This window comes from Camelina sativa, chromosome 12, assembly GCF_030686135.1.
Source record: "Camelina sativa cultivar CO46 ecotype springtype chromosome 12, ASM3068613v1".
Classification (NCBI taxonomy): domain Eukaryota; kingdom Viridiplantae; phylum Streptophyta; class Magnoliopsida; order Brassicales; family Brassicaceae; genus Camelina; species Camelina sativa.
Genome location: NC_141891.1, coordinates 7,999,856 through 8,013,351, shown reverse-complemented (window position 1 = coordinate 8,013,351; position 13,496 = coordinate 7,999,856). Strand labels below are relative to the sequence as shown.

The window sequence follows — 13,496 nt, the reverse complement described above, 5'->3', positions numbered from 1 at the left end:
TTTGTTTATCTTCCAAATTAAACAACATGGCGATTTATAAACTTTAAAAAGGTTCCAATTCAAAACGGCCTCATGTATCTAGTCTACGTTGAATATATAAAACCTTAAGATAGCGTCAAATCTTTAATCTTGAACCAGAAAAAAAAAATGTCAAATTCTTTAACCTCTCAGTACCAATATATGTTAATTTGCATTCTCCAATATCCAATTAATTTGTTTGTTTTTATTTAAGAATGTTAGTCTGAACCGTATCTTCCCACGTTCGGTGGTTGGTGGCCGCTTGCTGATCGTCCTCGTACTAACTCTCGTTGTTATTGATGAAATCACCAATGATAATAATTGTAACATTTTTTTTTTTTTTTTTTGGTTTTATGGTTTATATATAAAGTCTGTCGAATCCAGCTTCCAATCTCACTTAGCACCATCTCAAACTATATAATCCATATTTATGTTATTGTCTTGGTTACCGAAACATATAAACACAACTGATAAGCTTTGGCTGACACAAAGCAAGATGTACTATTCTCTCATATGCATGGTTATCTGACCAGGTAATAACATGGGCCAAATTTGATGGGCCGTTAAGTGGACAACATACTTCAAAATTTATGTTCACTTAGCTTGGGAGCCAAGGACCTCTAGAACCATCCGGAGAAATATCCATCTCTCCAGAACATTCACTCACCTGATAATATCCCACCCTTCTACTCTTTACTCGTGTACCCATATATATAAACCTCCCCTGTCTCCATTTTCGCCGCACACAGTACTCAGATAAACACAACACTCTTCAGTTAAACTTTCTCAAAAAAGCTTTTCCTATTTCTACAACAGACATGGCGTCTTCTCTCGCTCTTAAGAGACTTCTATCTTTCTCCATCGTTCCGCGTTCCCGTAGCGTTCTTCGTCCAGCTGTTTCCTCTCGCCTCTTCAACACCAACGCCGTAAGAAGCTACGACGAAGACGGCGATGGTCTAGACCGGCGCTCTGATCGCTCTGTTTCTCGCCGCCGTGGCGATTTCTTCTCAGGTAGTCCTCTCCACAGCTCAATCGTTTCAATTTTCATCCAGATCTGTGCCTCTCTGTTCACGGTGCTAAGAATGTAACGAAATCAGATATTTTAGCTGCAAATTTGATGAACATGACTTTTTATAGTAGATTGTGATTTTGAGTATGTGCCAAGCAAGTAGTGACGTAATTAGGGGTTAGGTAATGTTGTATAGCGCTATTGACATGGTTGATCTTTGATTTTTTTTGTGTAGATGTGTTTGATCCGTTTTCGCCGACGAGAAGCGTTAGCCAGGTGCTGAATCTGATGGACCAGTTTATGGAGAATCCTCTGTTATCAGCAACACGAGGCATGGGAGCTTCAGGAGCTCGTCGTGGTTGGGATATAAAAGAAAAAGATGATGCTCTGTACCTAAGGATCGACATGCCTGGACTGAGCAGAGAGGATGTGAAGCTAGCTCTGGAGCAGGACACTCTGGTGATTCGCGGAGAAGGGAAGTACGAAGAAGATGGTGGTGACGGTGAAGGAGAGAGCGGGAGCCGGAAGTTCACGAGCAGGATTGGATTGCCGGAGAAGATTTACAAGATCGATGAGATCAAGGCGGAGATGAAGAACGGAGTTTTGAAAGTTGTGGTTCCGAAGATGAAAGAAGCAGAGCGTAACGATGTCCGTCAGATCGAGATTAACTAGAAAAACGTCGTCGTTTTGTTTAGTGTTGTTTTGTTTTGTTTTGTTGATATGCCTTTCTTTGAATAAAGTGTGTGTGTGTGTAAACGGTCGATGTTGAAGACTTGACTGAAGGATTCCTCTTTGAAACTCTTGTTTTTTTGTCAATATTTGCTGCTTAAACACAAATTAATAAGTTTCCAAATCAAGTATATCGTGCTAGGTACCTTTATGGACCTATGGTTGATTAATATAGAGATCATTAGTATATTCGACTTTTCAATAAGACCCGAAGACGAGTTCTGAGGTCGAGGGTATTCGACGGACGGGTCAATTAAAAACTCGCAAAGTACCGAAGCCTCAAGCCCGTTAGAGTAAAATGGAGTGGGAATAGCGCGTGTTGGGAAGCCCAACTTCGTATGAACCGATCGACAAAAAAAAAGTAGGGCAAAAAAATTACAAAACCCGACAAAGTTAACCTAAAATCGCAAAACCTAAGAGCAAAGCAAAAGCTAATCGACGGCGACGAGAAACAAAAAAAAAAAAAAAAAAAAAGACTTCGTCGCCGCTCTCAGATCTCCATGGCACCGAAGAAAGCGGAACTCATCGACAACCTTCCTGTGGTCTCTTCGAGTGAAGAGGAAGAATCTGGTTCATCTGGAGATGAATCTGATTCCTCTGCTGAAGTTTCGAGGAAAGACGTGTCCTCCTCTAAGAAGCCTGAATCTGATTCCGAAGGTGAATCTGAGTCCGAGTCCGATTCCGAACCAGAGCCTGCTAAGAAGCCTCCTGTTGTAGCCGCCAAAGCTAAGTCAGATGCTTCTGGATCCGCTGCGGCTTTACCGGAAAGTTCAAAATCCAAGCGTCCTTTGAAAGAAGCTGAGCCTGAAGCTAACAAGAAGCTGAAGATATCAGAGACAGAGCATCATGTGGTGAAGACGGTGAAATCAAATGATAATGAATCTAGTAAGAAGATTTCTAAAGAAGATGCAAAGAAGATGTTTCAGAGGTTGTTCAGTGAGACTGATGAGGTTGCTTTGCTTCAAGGTGTTCTTGATTTCACTTCTACCAAAGGTGATCCTTATGAAGACAGTGATGCTTTTTGTAGTTATGTGAAGAAGTTAATTGATTTTGATGCTACCAAAAGTCAGATTGTGACTAAACTCCAGAGGTTGAAGAAGAAGTTTGGTAATACTGTGAAGAATGCTGCTAAAAAGGGAAAGAGTGAAGATGAGGTTAAGTTTGTTAAGGATATTGAGAGAAAAGCTTTTGATTTGGCTAGAAAGATTTGGGGAAGCAATGGTGTTATGACTTCTAAATCAAGGAAGAAGATTGGTGGAACAACCCCTGTTGCTGCTACTAAAGATATGAAGTTGGTAGCTCACTCTACTCCTAAGAAGCCACAAGAAGGGAACAGACCGGAGAAAACAGAGGGGAAGGGTGGTCTCTCTATTGGTAGAGAGATTGCATTGTTCTTCAATGCTGAGAATTCGGGTTCTTGTTGTTTGGATGAGTCTACAATCACTGCGGTTTGGAAAAAGGTTGCTGATGGAGCGAAGAAGACACAAGTGGAGGAGAAATGGAAGAAGCTCAAGGCTAAGCAGGTGGAGCTTTGTTTGCAGAGGACTGAGCTTGTTAACGAAACTGCAAAGATGATATTCAAAGCCTACGAATCCTGATCGGTTTGTCTTTTTTTTTTTTTTTTTTACTCTCTTTAGTATGCATCTTTTGAGTCTTTTTCCTATTGTGCATTTTAGCTTGTGGAACTAATCCTATGTAACTCGTTCTCGTATTTTTTTCTTTTTGCCCCCTATGTTGAATGCTTGGTTTGGGTATAAGACCCCTTTCTTTATTAATACCTCTTGTTCGGTTTCTATGAACTCAGCCAGAAAATGGATTAGCCTTATTAGTTCTTTTATGACATTTATGTTACGAGCTGTGAAACGAATTGTCAATGCGTATCATATGCATCCCTTGTGAAGTTCAGCTGGTGCCTCCCGAGGACTGCACAGTTAAGCAAACTCTACTTCACATGGTCTTGCAGTTTGCATATCGATAAGAGACTAGAAAGATACCTGCACCGAGATAATGTTCCTGCAGATTCATGTCGATCTGACTTCAATGAAAATACTATCATCCTATCTTTGACATCGTCGTGCATCACTAAGAATCATAGGCTTTTATCAAATTTATCGAGTTTCTATCTCTCTCACTGTCTCTGATAGATGACAGCGTTTTTGTCGCCTTCTTTTCCAACCTATTCCACATGGAAAAACAACATACTGAATAGTACAATACTTCTCCTTATCTAGAGTATATGCTACAAAAAGAGCAGAGAGATGTCTCAATCAAAGATTAAAACAATAAGGTTAGCTATCACGAAACATGATATCCCTTGAGCATCTCTCAAACAAGCAGAGAAGAGGTCTCTAAGTCATTAAGGTTTCCCAATTATTTTCACAAGAAAACTTCAAAAAGCCTTCTGATCTTACCGATTCCACACTATGTGGGACAAGGAGAATAACATTAAGAGAACCACACAAGTTTGACAATATAAATTTAACTGTTTAACATCTGTACCATCTACGATGTAGCATTGTCACGCATATTGTACTCTTGATTAAGAGGGATAGAACCAAGTCAGTTTTCTATAACCTTGCTCTATCACAAGAGTAACATTCTCTAGATGTTGTTTTCGACAAACGTTTGTTGTTATGGGTTTATTTTGGCAAATATCTCTAAAATTGTAGTCATTTTGTATAATTACTGTTTTCTAAACAAAAAAAAAACATTTTCTTATGCTTCTATATTTATATATTTGTTGACATCTTCCAATGAACTAAGAAAAAAATGAATTTGGACACCAAAATGAAGTACCATTCCAAAGAAGAATGTTACTCAATAGTTGTGTAGATAAACTAAACAATTAACGAGTTGAATCTTAGGGGGCTTACGTGCGGGCACAAACGAATAGATCGGACACCGACTTGCTACTTCACATAAACTATTATTAAATAGTTCATCATCTGTGTTGAAGGATTCGATTCATATGACATCGTCTTCTTTAGTTTGGTTTGTTTCAAGTTTGCGTAGTTTGATTATAAAACACATATGATAAAATTTAATCTAGAAATTTGGAGGCCAGTGAAGCAAAGGGCTTGGTCAATATAAAATACAGCAAAGGGGCAAAATAAGTTATTCAAAATGAGCCAGTTTCACTTTCTTTAAGTAGTGAGTTTTTTTCCCTCCCAGCTTCTCACACATTCGAGTTGCAGACCAAGAGCGAGAGAGAGATAATTTTCTCCTCTCTTCAAACTCCAAAAGGTGATCCAAAACTCCAGGTTCATTCTACATTCTCTTTAATTTTCTGTATAATTTTGTTCTGCTTGTTTTACAAGATGTTAAGAATTCTTGTTTTACAAGTAATAACAGATGAAGAGACAGTGACCTCACCATCTTTATCTGATTTCAGGTTTTGGCGTTGTGAAGAGTTGTTAAAGAGATGGCGTCATGGACTTCATCCCAGTTCCTGTATGAAGAAACCAAGCCATGGGGTATTCAGTTCTTGGAAAGGTTTAAGCGGTCAGGAAGACTCTCCTTCAAGCAATACCAAGCCCTAGTCTTTATCTTGACCTTTGTCGCCTATATCGCCTTCCATGCTGCCCGAAAGCCTAATAGCATTGTCAAAGGAACACTTTCCGCATCAACAATCAAAGGCGGTTGGGCACCCTTTGATGGACCTGATGGAACAGCCTTGCTTGGTCAGATTGACTTGGCTTTCCTCTCTATCTATGCGGTTGGGATGTTTGTGGCAGGTCACTTGGGAGATCGTTTGGATCTCAGGACGTTTCTGACTATCGGTATGATAGGGACTGGCCTATTCACAGCTCTCTTTGGGGTTGCGTTTTGGGCTGATTTCCACAGCTTCTACTATTTCTTGGCGATTCAGGTTATGGCAGGATGGTTTCAGTCGATAGGCTGGCCTTGTGTTGTGGCCGTGCTTGGAAACTGGTTCGACAAGAAAAGAAGAGGAATGATTATGGGTGTTTGGAGTGCTCACACTTCTCTTGGTAACATCACAGGGTCTCTGATCGCATCCGGTCTGCTTAGATATGGTTGGGGTTGGTCATTTCTTGGCCCATCTTTGCTCATGACTTTTCTTGGAATCGTTGTTTACCTTTTCTTGCCTGTGAACCCTCCAACCGTTGAGGCTGAGAGAGATGGAACTGAGATTGACTCCACCATGAGGATCGGTGACACCATTACAGAGAGCTTCTTGGAATCTAGAATGAGTACTGGATTCGATAGAAAAGCAATCGGGTTCATGGCCGCTTGGAGAATCCCCGGTGTTGCTCCTTTCGCCTTCTGCCTCTTCTTCACTAAGTTGGTCTCATACACTTTCCTCTACTGGCTTCCTTTCTATGTCAGCCACAACAGTATGTTTTCTCATCATCTCTCATTCTTTCAACCTCTAAAGTTGTAGCCTTTGATATAGGTATTGACTGAATTATGTAATGCAGTGATCGGAGGAGAGTACCTGTCTGAGGAGACATCTGGAAACTTGTCGACACTCTTCGATGTTGGAGGTGTTGTTGGAGGAGTCTTAGCCGGATACATCTCTGATCAACTGGACGGAAGAGCCATCACAGCAGCAGGATCCATCTACTTGGCAATCCCAGCTCTGTTCCTCTACAGAGTCTTTGGACACATCTCAATGACCATCAATGTCATCCTCATGTTCACATCAGGAGTCTTCGTCAATGGACCATTCGCTCTCATCACAACAGCTGTCTCAGCTGATCTCGGAACACACAAATCTCTCAAAGGCAATGCAAGAGCTTTGGCTACAGTCACAGCTATTATAGACGGCACAGGATCCGTAGGTGCTGCGATTGGACCGGTACTCACTGGCTACATCTCTGCTATTAGCTGGGACGCAGTGTTTTACATGTTGATGACTGCAGCTTTCATCTCTGGATTGCTTCTCACTAAACTAATCATAGCAGAAGTCAAAGCTATATTGTTTGGATCAGAAGATGAAGTAGCTTCATCATCATCACCAGCAACCAGAGCTCCCATTGATGTCCTCCTTTAAGTTTTCCTAACAATTTCACAAGAGAGAGACTTTTTTTTTATCTTTTAAAGTTCGTTCCTTTTTTTTTTTACTTTCCCAGCTCTGTTCTGTTAACATGATCATGTCTTCTTAATTTCTAAAGTTTGAATGATAATAAAATTGACCTAATTTTGATTGTAGAAAGCGATAAAAACATGAATCTGAGTAAAAAGAATCTTCCTTTGATTGTTAAACTTGTATGAATATACAATCCCACACACACAACCCTCACCAATCAAAAAGTATAAAGCAGAAACAAAATAAAAAAAAAGTAACAAAAGAACGGTGAATTCACCGGAGAAGATCAAACGTCGTCTCTGCTTTTGGGTTTGCGATATTTTTCTTCAAGTTGTTTGGCCATTGAAACGGCGCAGTGTCCAAGCGTCTTGATGTTAGGAACGTTGTAGTTCTGAGCGATGTAGATCCCGCACACTGTTCCTGAGAGGAAAGAGAAGCTGCTTCTTATTATTCCCATCTTCTTCTTCTTCTTCTTCTCAAACTCCGGTGCGAACGTAGATCGGAATTTTTATTTTATTTTAGGGTTTTATGAATTGGAGTGATTTATTTGTATCGGACATGAAAAAGCGAAGAAGAAGATCTTGAGAGTTCTCCAAAATGGAAGATCCAGTAATGGGCTTATAAGGCCCAATTATAGTTAAAAAATTTTACATGGGCTCGCTTTGATCCATATGAAATCTAATTTTTGTTGTTATTGGGAAAATTGTGCACCGAAAACTATATACAGTTCGGAAGAAAGCTCTAAATGACAAAAGGTGTTTTTGCTTGATTGGGTCATATTCAAATCTGCCGGCGTGTCGATATCTGCTAATACTATCAAATTATCTTTTACTTTTAGATGCATTAACCATCATTAATGTTCACAAAAACCATAGAAGTGGAGCATTTGGTTTCACCCAAAACCATATTATAAGATGATTGATATTAATATAACTATTTGCTTTACTTTGAAAAATAAACTCAGGAAAAAAGAAACATGTGTTGACCGTATCAGTTTTAATTTTATAATAAAAAGTTTGTAAATAAAAATACATTCTTTGGAAGAAGAAGAAGAAGAAGAAGATATAGAATTTTGTTGCTCCTTCTTTTTACTTTTCGATTCTCTCGATCGAGAGAGAGAGACAGGGAGGCACGGTAACACAGGTGCTTTTTAAGATAATCTTCCAACCGACAGCTTCGTGTGTTTCAGGTTTTTTCTTTTCTTCTTTCTTTTGTGATTTCGATCGATTTGTACAACTCTGATCTCTCTCTCTCTCTCTCTCTCTCTTTTCTTGTTTTGCTGCTGCTATCTGCATTTTTATTCGTTGTTGAATCTTCCATACCAGCTCCCTTTCTTCAATTTTGGATATTTATATGTAATGGTTTCAAACCTGTGACATCTCTGGGATCATATCTTTTAGTTTTTCCCCGGTCAATTGTACAAATCCAATCTAAAAAAGAATCCTTTTTGTTGTTGTTGTTGTTGTTGTTGTTTGCTTCTCTGGAGCTCAATTCTCTGTCGATTCTGCGAAAAATCTTCTCTTTTTCTTGTTTTCTGATTGCAAATTGGTCTAATTTCCCTGTAAAAATCGTATCTTTTTTTTACATGAAATCTTCCGTGTGATCACTCTGCTTTGTGGTTGTTTTGTCTCTTCCAAGTCTTACTACTGATGATGAGAGATTATGTTGCTGCAGATGGCATTAATGCTTATATGACTAAATGAGATTCAGGGGATTAAGTTTAAGTGGGAAGGCTGTTATTATAGTTCCTAATGGGGATAAGGTACTTGCCGGTCTCGGTAGCATCTACAGCTTTGAGCTTTGTCGGCCTTCAAGTCTGGACAGAGTTGTCTCTCGATAGACTTAGATCAGATGGGCTCATAGCCAACAACATCTCTTTAGGAGACTCCGAGCATGCCCTTGACCTGCTTCTTGGCTCTTATTTCACTATTGCCCTGCTCGCAAATTTTGTGCTCAATGTGTATATTCTTCTGCTACTTTCTCTCAAGGTAAGACTTAAAAGTGTAACATTTTACTTCTGGTACTTTCTCTTCATTTACAGTTCTTATTTTGGTTACTATCCAAACCATAATTATTAGTTTTTACCTCGAGTAAAGTGATGTGCATAAGAAGCAGAATTGCATTTCCGGCTAGTTTAATGTCTTGCATAAAAGAAAACTCAAGAACTTCGTACTGTTTGTTACCATAGTATACTGGTTGTTTAAGATGTTTCTGGAAATATCTTCTGACCATTTTCTGTACTTCTAATGTCTTTTAAACATCTTCTGCAGACTCTATTTTTTGGAGATTTATATGACGTTGAAACTAAAAAGTTGGTGGAGCGACTTGCCAATTATATCATTTACAAGGTAGCTGTTTTTGAGTTAAACTAGACTGTGACATACAATAACCTACAGTCGTTGTTTTTTATGAGATATTCTTGGTAGTTTTCATTACTTAATATCGTAACTGCAGTCGGGAAACAGTTAAAATATATAATGGCAGAGGAATTGAATAGAAAAGAAACTAGTTTTTGAGGCTCGAGAGAGGTCTTTACTTAGACAGATGATTCTCCCACATTATCCCTTCATTTCCTCTTGTACTTTGCATCTTTGTGTATTATTTCCTTCATTTGAGTTATTTGCAGATATTTGTATGTATTGTCGGTGTTAATAGTTTATTCTCCCTTTTAATCCTCCTCTCCTTAGGGTACGTTTCTACCACTGGTGATTCCCCCGACAATATTTCAGGGTGTACTGTGGACAGTTTGGTTGACTGTTCTATGTACTTTAAAGGTATGCAACACTGGGCGTTCTTGATTTACGAGAAACCAAATTTTAAATTATCTTTTCTAGACACCCTAATGTGTATCTTGGAATGTCATGTAGATGTTTCAAGCTTTGGCTAGAGACCGGCTTGAACGATTGAATGCATCTCCTTCTTCTACACCTTGGACATACTTTCGTGTGTACTCAGTGCTGTTCGTGGTCCTCTCTGTTGATATGTTGTGGTATTTCCTAAACCTTGTGGTATACTGTCAAATATTTAATTGCTGCAGTCTCTATAGGTTTATGGGGCCTTAAACTATAGAAGTTTGTTTCCACTCAAGGTTCTCTCTGGACTCTATATGTACTTCTTAAACAAAACTTAGGTAATGTGTGTATTATCAAGGAGGTACAAAGAATTAACCTACATGGCTGACGCTCTTACTGCTCTTAATTTCTAGTGAAAATTGGTGCTCCTGGAAGTTGATCTTGATCCTATATACATCTTGATTTTCTTCATAAACACTCCTTGTTATGTTAGAGGATCAGAGTAGAATTTTCTCTAGATTTACCTTATTCCCTCAAGAACAATTTTATAAAGTTCTTTAACAACATAGAGAGAGTGCATAGCTTGCTTTATGTTTATGCTATAGCGTGAGAGATGATATCCTGAAATTCATGTATGCATGACCTCTGCTTCAAGGCGAAAGTAAAGCAAAAACTTCTTCTGAGTGAAAATGTGGATGCCATAGAGCGAGGAAGATATTGTGTCTGAGTTCTTTATGTTTTGTGGACTCCAGTCCAGTTAGGATCTCGTTTGATAATGTTTTCTGTTTTTGTAACCTGTTTCAATCATGTCTGGGTGATATGTTGAGTAAAAGAATTACTTTTCTCCTCCAATCTTGCAGGATAAAACTTTCCCTTATGACATACAATACAATTGGTTCCTCCGTGTATCTGCTGTTACTTTTTGAGCCATGCAGTATAGCTTTTGAGACCTTGCAGGTACTTAATTGATATTAGTTGTCATCTTAGTCCAACTTGTTTTCTTTCTTATTAGCCATGGTCAACAAACTATAGAGTTGATCGGAATTTTTCGCAGGCGCTTTTAATTCATGGGTTTCAGCTCCTAGATATGTGGATTAACCACTTAGCAGTCAAGAACTCCGACTGCCAAAGATCTAAGTTTCTCGATTCCATGACAGCAGGTTGTTCCTTTTCTGGTGTTATACTTATGTTTTTCTATTAGAGCCCGGGAATGCATTCCTGTGGACATTTTTGGTCTACTAGAACTCCACATCTCAAGGTAAACTCTTATCTTTGGATAGGCTCACTGTTGGAATGGAAGGGCCTCCTCAACCGTAACCTTGGTTTCTTCCTGGACATGGCTACTTTGGTAATGGCACTAGGTCATTATTTGCACATTTGGTGGCTGCATGGCATTGCCTTTCATCTGGTGGACGCAGTTTTGTTTCTCAACATACGTGTATGTTATATTTAATTGGCTTTCTTTAAAACAGTGTCGCTCTCCCAGTTACTTGACAGCTGATACTAGTCACAGCATTCAATTGTTGAATTATTTACCTGGTTTTCTGTTTGGTTTGGCAGGCATTGTTAAGTGCAATTTTGAAACGAATAAAAGGATACATTAAACTAAGAATAGCTCTGGGTGCTCTCCATGCAGCCCTCCCTGATGCAACTTCTGAAGAGTTAAGGGCATATGATGATGAATGTGCCATATGTCGGGTATGCATCTGCTATAGAGTCATTTTCATATAATTTTTCTATCTCAAACTCTTAAAATACATTATGAATGGCAGGAACCTATGGCTAAGGCCAAAAGGCTACACTGCAACCACCTTTTCCATCTTGGATGCCTGCGATCCTGGTGCGCTTAGCTAAATAATACCGACAGCCTCATGTCTTTATGACTGAAACTAGTGATCCTAAAGATGTTTTGATGCTGGCAGGTTGGATCAAGGTCTAAATGAGGTTTATTCTTGTCCTACATGTCGTAAGCCTCTTTTTGTTGGTCGAACTGAAAGTGAGGTGAACCCTCGCACAGAGGAAGTCTCAAGCGATGAACAGTTAGCCCGTCAGCTTGAAAGACAAAACAATCCCGTACATGCACTAGCCACTGGATTATTTCCTACCCAGATGCCAAATACTGTCGAAAATGATACTACGAGGTTCAGTTCATTCTTCATTCTTGCTTTTCTTATCAACAACACCAAAGTAACAATTTGTTTAGAACTTAATGATTCGTTTCCTGTGGCTCCCTTGATCTTGGTGCTGTTATACTAAATTTGCATTGCCTTAAATTAAACCTTATTTAAAATTATTTTGGATCGCCAACAATATTTGGTTTGTGAGTTATGACGACCACTATGTGTGCATATTCCTTGAATTTGTTTTTAAAGAGTTCCATTTCAAACTGGATTATACAAGTTCTCACCCTTTTCTTTCACAAAATAGGAATTTAGGATTGGATCCAAACTGGCTGCAGACATGGTCAGGTCAGGGTTCTGATGTGGCTGGTCCCTCTACCGCTTCCAGGTCAGTTGGACTAGGGCGGGTTCAGATGATGATGAGGCATCTTGCATCTGTTGGCGAAAGCTATGCTCAAACTGCACTTGATGATGCTGCTTGGAGTCTATGGCCTATGAACCCTTCACAACCATCCACTTCTTCTACAACCGTACCTCCTGGTACTGGTGGAAGGACAGGTGGTCTGCATCTAAGAACTGTATCAAGCACGACAAATGAAAGCTTGGCAAATATACTAGCTATGGCTGAGACAGTGAGGGAAGTCATGCCACACATGCCCGATGAAATTATTTTCCAGGTAAGTTTTAACTGCATATTGGATATGTATAGCTTTGACGGGAAGTGCATATTTGGCTGAGTTGGTGGGTCATTTTATATTGTCTTCTGCATTGAATGGAAGGAAAGATTCTCATACCTGAAAGGCTGAAACCGAATTTTATCACTTTATTTATGTGGTCAATTTGCTTGAACCCATTGTCCGGTACTTGGTTCTCATGTTTGCACTAAACTGGTCCTTTAAGTGAATATTTCAGTACTAATAAGATTCACGCGACTTGATACTTGAACCTGTTGCGTTTCATTTTCTTGCAGGACCTGCAGAGAACAAACTCTGTTGCTGTCACAGTGAACAATCTTCTCCAGATGTGACGATAGTTTGTGTAAAATATACTTAAGCATTTGCAGCACTTCCATTTCAACCATAGGTATAGATTAATGATGAGGGACAACATCCTTGTCCTTAAGTCTTAGACACCACCCAACATTCCAAGCTTCACCTGCTGTAAATACAAGGCAATGTGCATCACTCTTTTGCTATAGAGAAGAAGAGGCTCTAGTCTTTAGCTTATTGCTCTCTTGCGAAAAATAAGTTCGGATATTTACATAAGGTGATTACGCCCTGGGGGTCTGGTGATATCTTGTCGCAGTCTGGCCTCGGCTCCAATCTAGAGGGAGAGTAACCACTCTTTGTAGCTGCTGCTACCTCTACTGTAGAAGAATGTATAATTTACAATAAATGAAGTAAATTAAAGAATCTACTGTTATTGATCCAATAGTCTGTAATATAGCATATCATCAAATCTTTTTCTTCTGAAAAACTTATAAGTACATCCTCCTATACGGGCTTTGATAACTTAAAATCTGCAGATTTTGAGGAACAGATCAAGAAACAAATTAAATATAAAGTTATAGTTAGCATACAATTACCGAAGAAACCAATACAGATATATGTCATAACCACTTCGATTAGACTGCTTTTGTATATAAGAAGAGGAATATAAAAGTATCATGTTGGTACTTTTAACGCAACTTCAAGTAAAAAAAAAAAAAGATTGTTTCTTTAAGAAGGAAGCAACTTTTCATAACGTCCATGCCGTGTGTAAAATTGCAAATTGGCAAA

General features: G+C 39.1%; 4 protein-coding genes and 1 pseudogene across 7 annotated transcripts; 4 read left to right on the top strand and 1 right to left on the bottom strand.

Moving 5' to 3' along the window:
• The first annotated feature begins 703 nt into the window (after window positions 1-703).
• LOC104730918 (23.6 kDa heat shock protein, mitochondrial) lies at window positions 704-1,827 on the top strand. The gene is made up of 2 exons (XM_010450161.3): window positions 704-1,029; window positions 1,263-1,827. Exons 1-2 carry the CDS (start codon window positions 837-839, stop codon window positions 1,697-1,699), a joined length of 630 nt encoding a protein of 209 aa, XP_010448463.1. The 5' UTR covers window positions 704-836; the 3' UTR covers window positions 1,700-1,827.
• A 140-nt stretch (window positions 1,828-1,967) lies between these two features.
• LOC104730917 (GLABROUS1 enhancer-binding protein-like pseudogene) lies at window positions 1,968-3,531 on the top strand (annotated as a pseudogene). The gene has a single exon (XR_015574869.1). The product of XR_015574869.1 is annotated as a GLABROUS1 enhancer-binding protein-like pseudogene (transcript).
• A 1,186-nt stretch (window positions 3,532-4,717) lies between these two features.
• Window positions 4,718-6,917, top strand: LOC104730916 (putative glycerol-3-phosphate transporter 2). Of its 2 annotated transcripts, none has more exons than XM_010450157.2 (3): window positions 4,718-5,016; window positions 5,148-6,111; window positions 6,196-6,917. In XM_010450157.2, exons 2-3 carry the CDS (start codon window positions 5,178-5,180, stop codon window positions 6,768-6,770), a joined length of 1,509 nt encoding a protein of 502 aa, XP_010448459.2. In that variant the 5' UTR covers window positions 4,718-5,016; window positions 5,148-5,177; the 3' UTR covers window positions 6,771-6,917. The 2 variants fall into 2 exon arrangements, with proteins under 2 accessions (XP_010448459.2, XP_087335930.1); XM_087479804.1 differs by having other exon boundaries at window positions 4,878-4,999.
• Window positions 6,918-6,950: 33 nt separating this feature from the next.
• LOC109128071 (uncharacterized) lies at window positions 6,951-7,263 on the bottom strand. Its single transcript, XM_019233795.2, has one exon. It carries the CDS (start codon window positions 7,261-7,263, stop codon window positions 7,093-7,095), a length of 171 nt encoding a protein of 56 aa, XP_019089340.2. The 3' UTR covers window positions 6,951-7,092.
• Window positions 7,264-7,343: 80 nt separating this feature from the next.
• Window positions 7,344-13,194, top strand: LOC104730915 (E3 ubiquitin protein ligase RIN2). Of its 2 annotated transcripts, none has more exons than XM_010450155.3 (13): window positions 7,344-7,995; window positions 8,481-8,794; window positions 9,077-9,154; window positions 9,494-9,580; window positions 9,674-9,795; window positions 10,459-10,555; window positions 10,653-10,758; window positions 10,879-11,036; window positions 11,159-11,296; window positions 11,371-11,438; window positions 11,521-11,739; window positions 12,026-12,395; window positions 12,689-13,194. In XM_010450155.3, the coding sequence occupies exons 2-13, from the start codon at window positions 8,558-8,560 to the stop codon at window positions 12,743-12,745; spliced, it is 1,737 nt and encodes a 578-aa protein (XP_010448457.1). In that variant the 5' UTR covers window positions 7,344-7,995; window positions 8,481-8,557; the 3' UTR covers window positions 12,746-13,194. The 2 variants fall into 2 exon arrangements, with proteins under 2 accessions (XP_010448457.1, XP_010448458.1); XM_010450156.3 differs by having other exon boundaries at window positions 7,985-8,161.
• The last annotated feature ends 302 nt before the right edge of the window (window positions 13,195-13,496 follow it).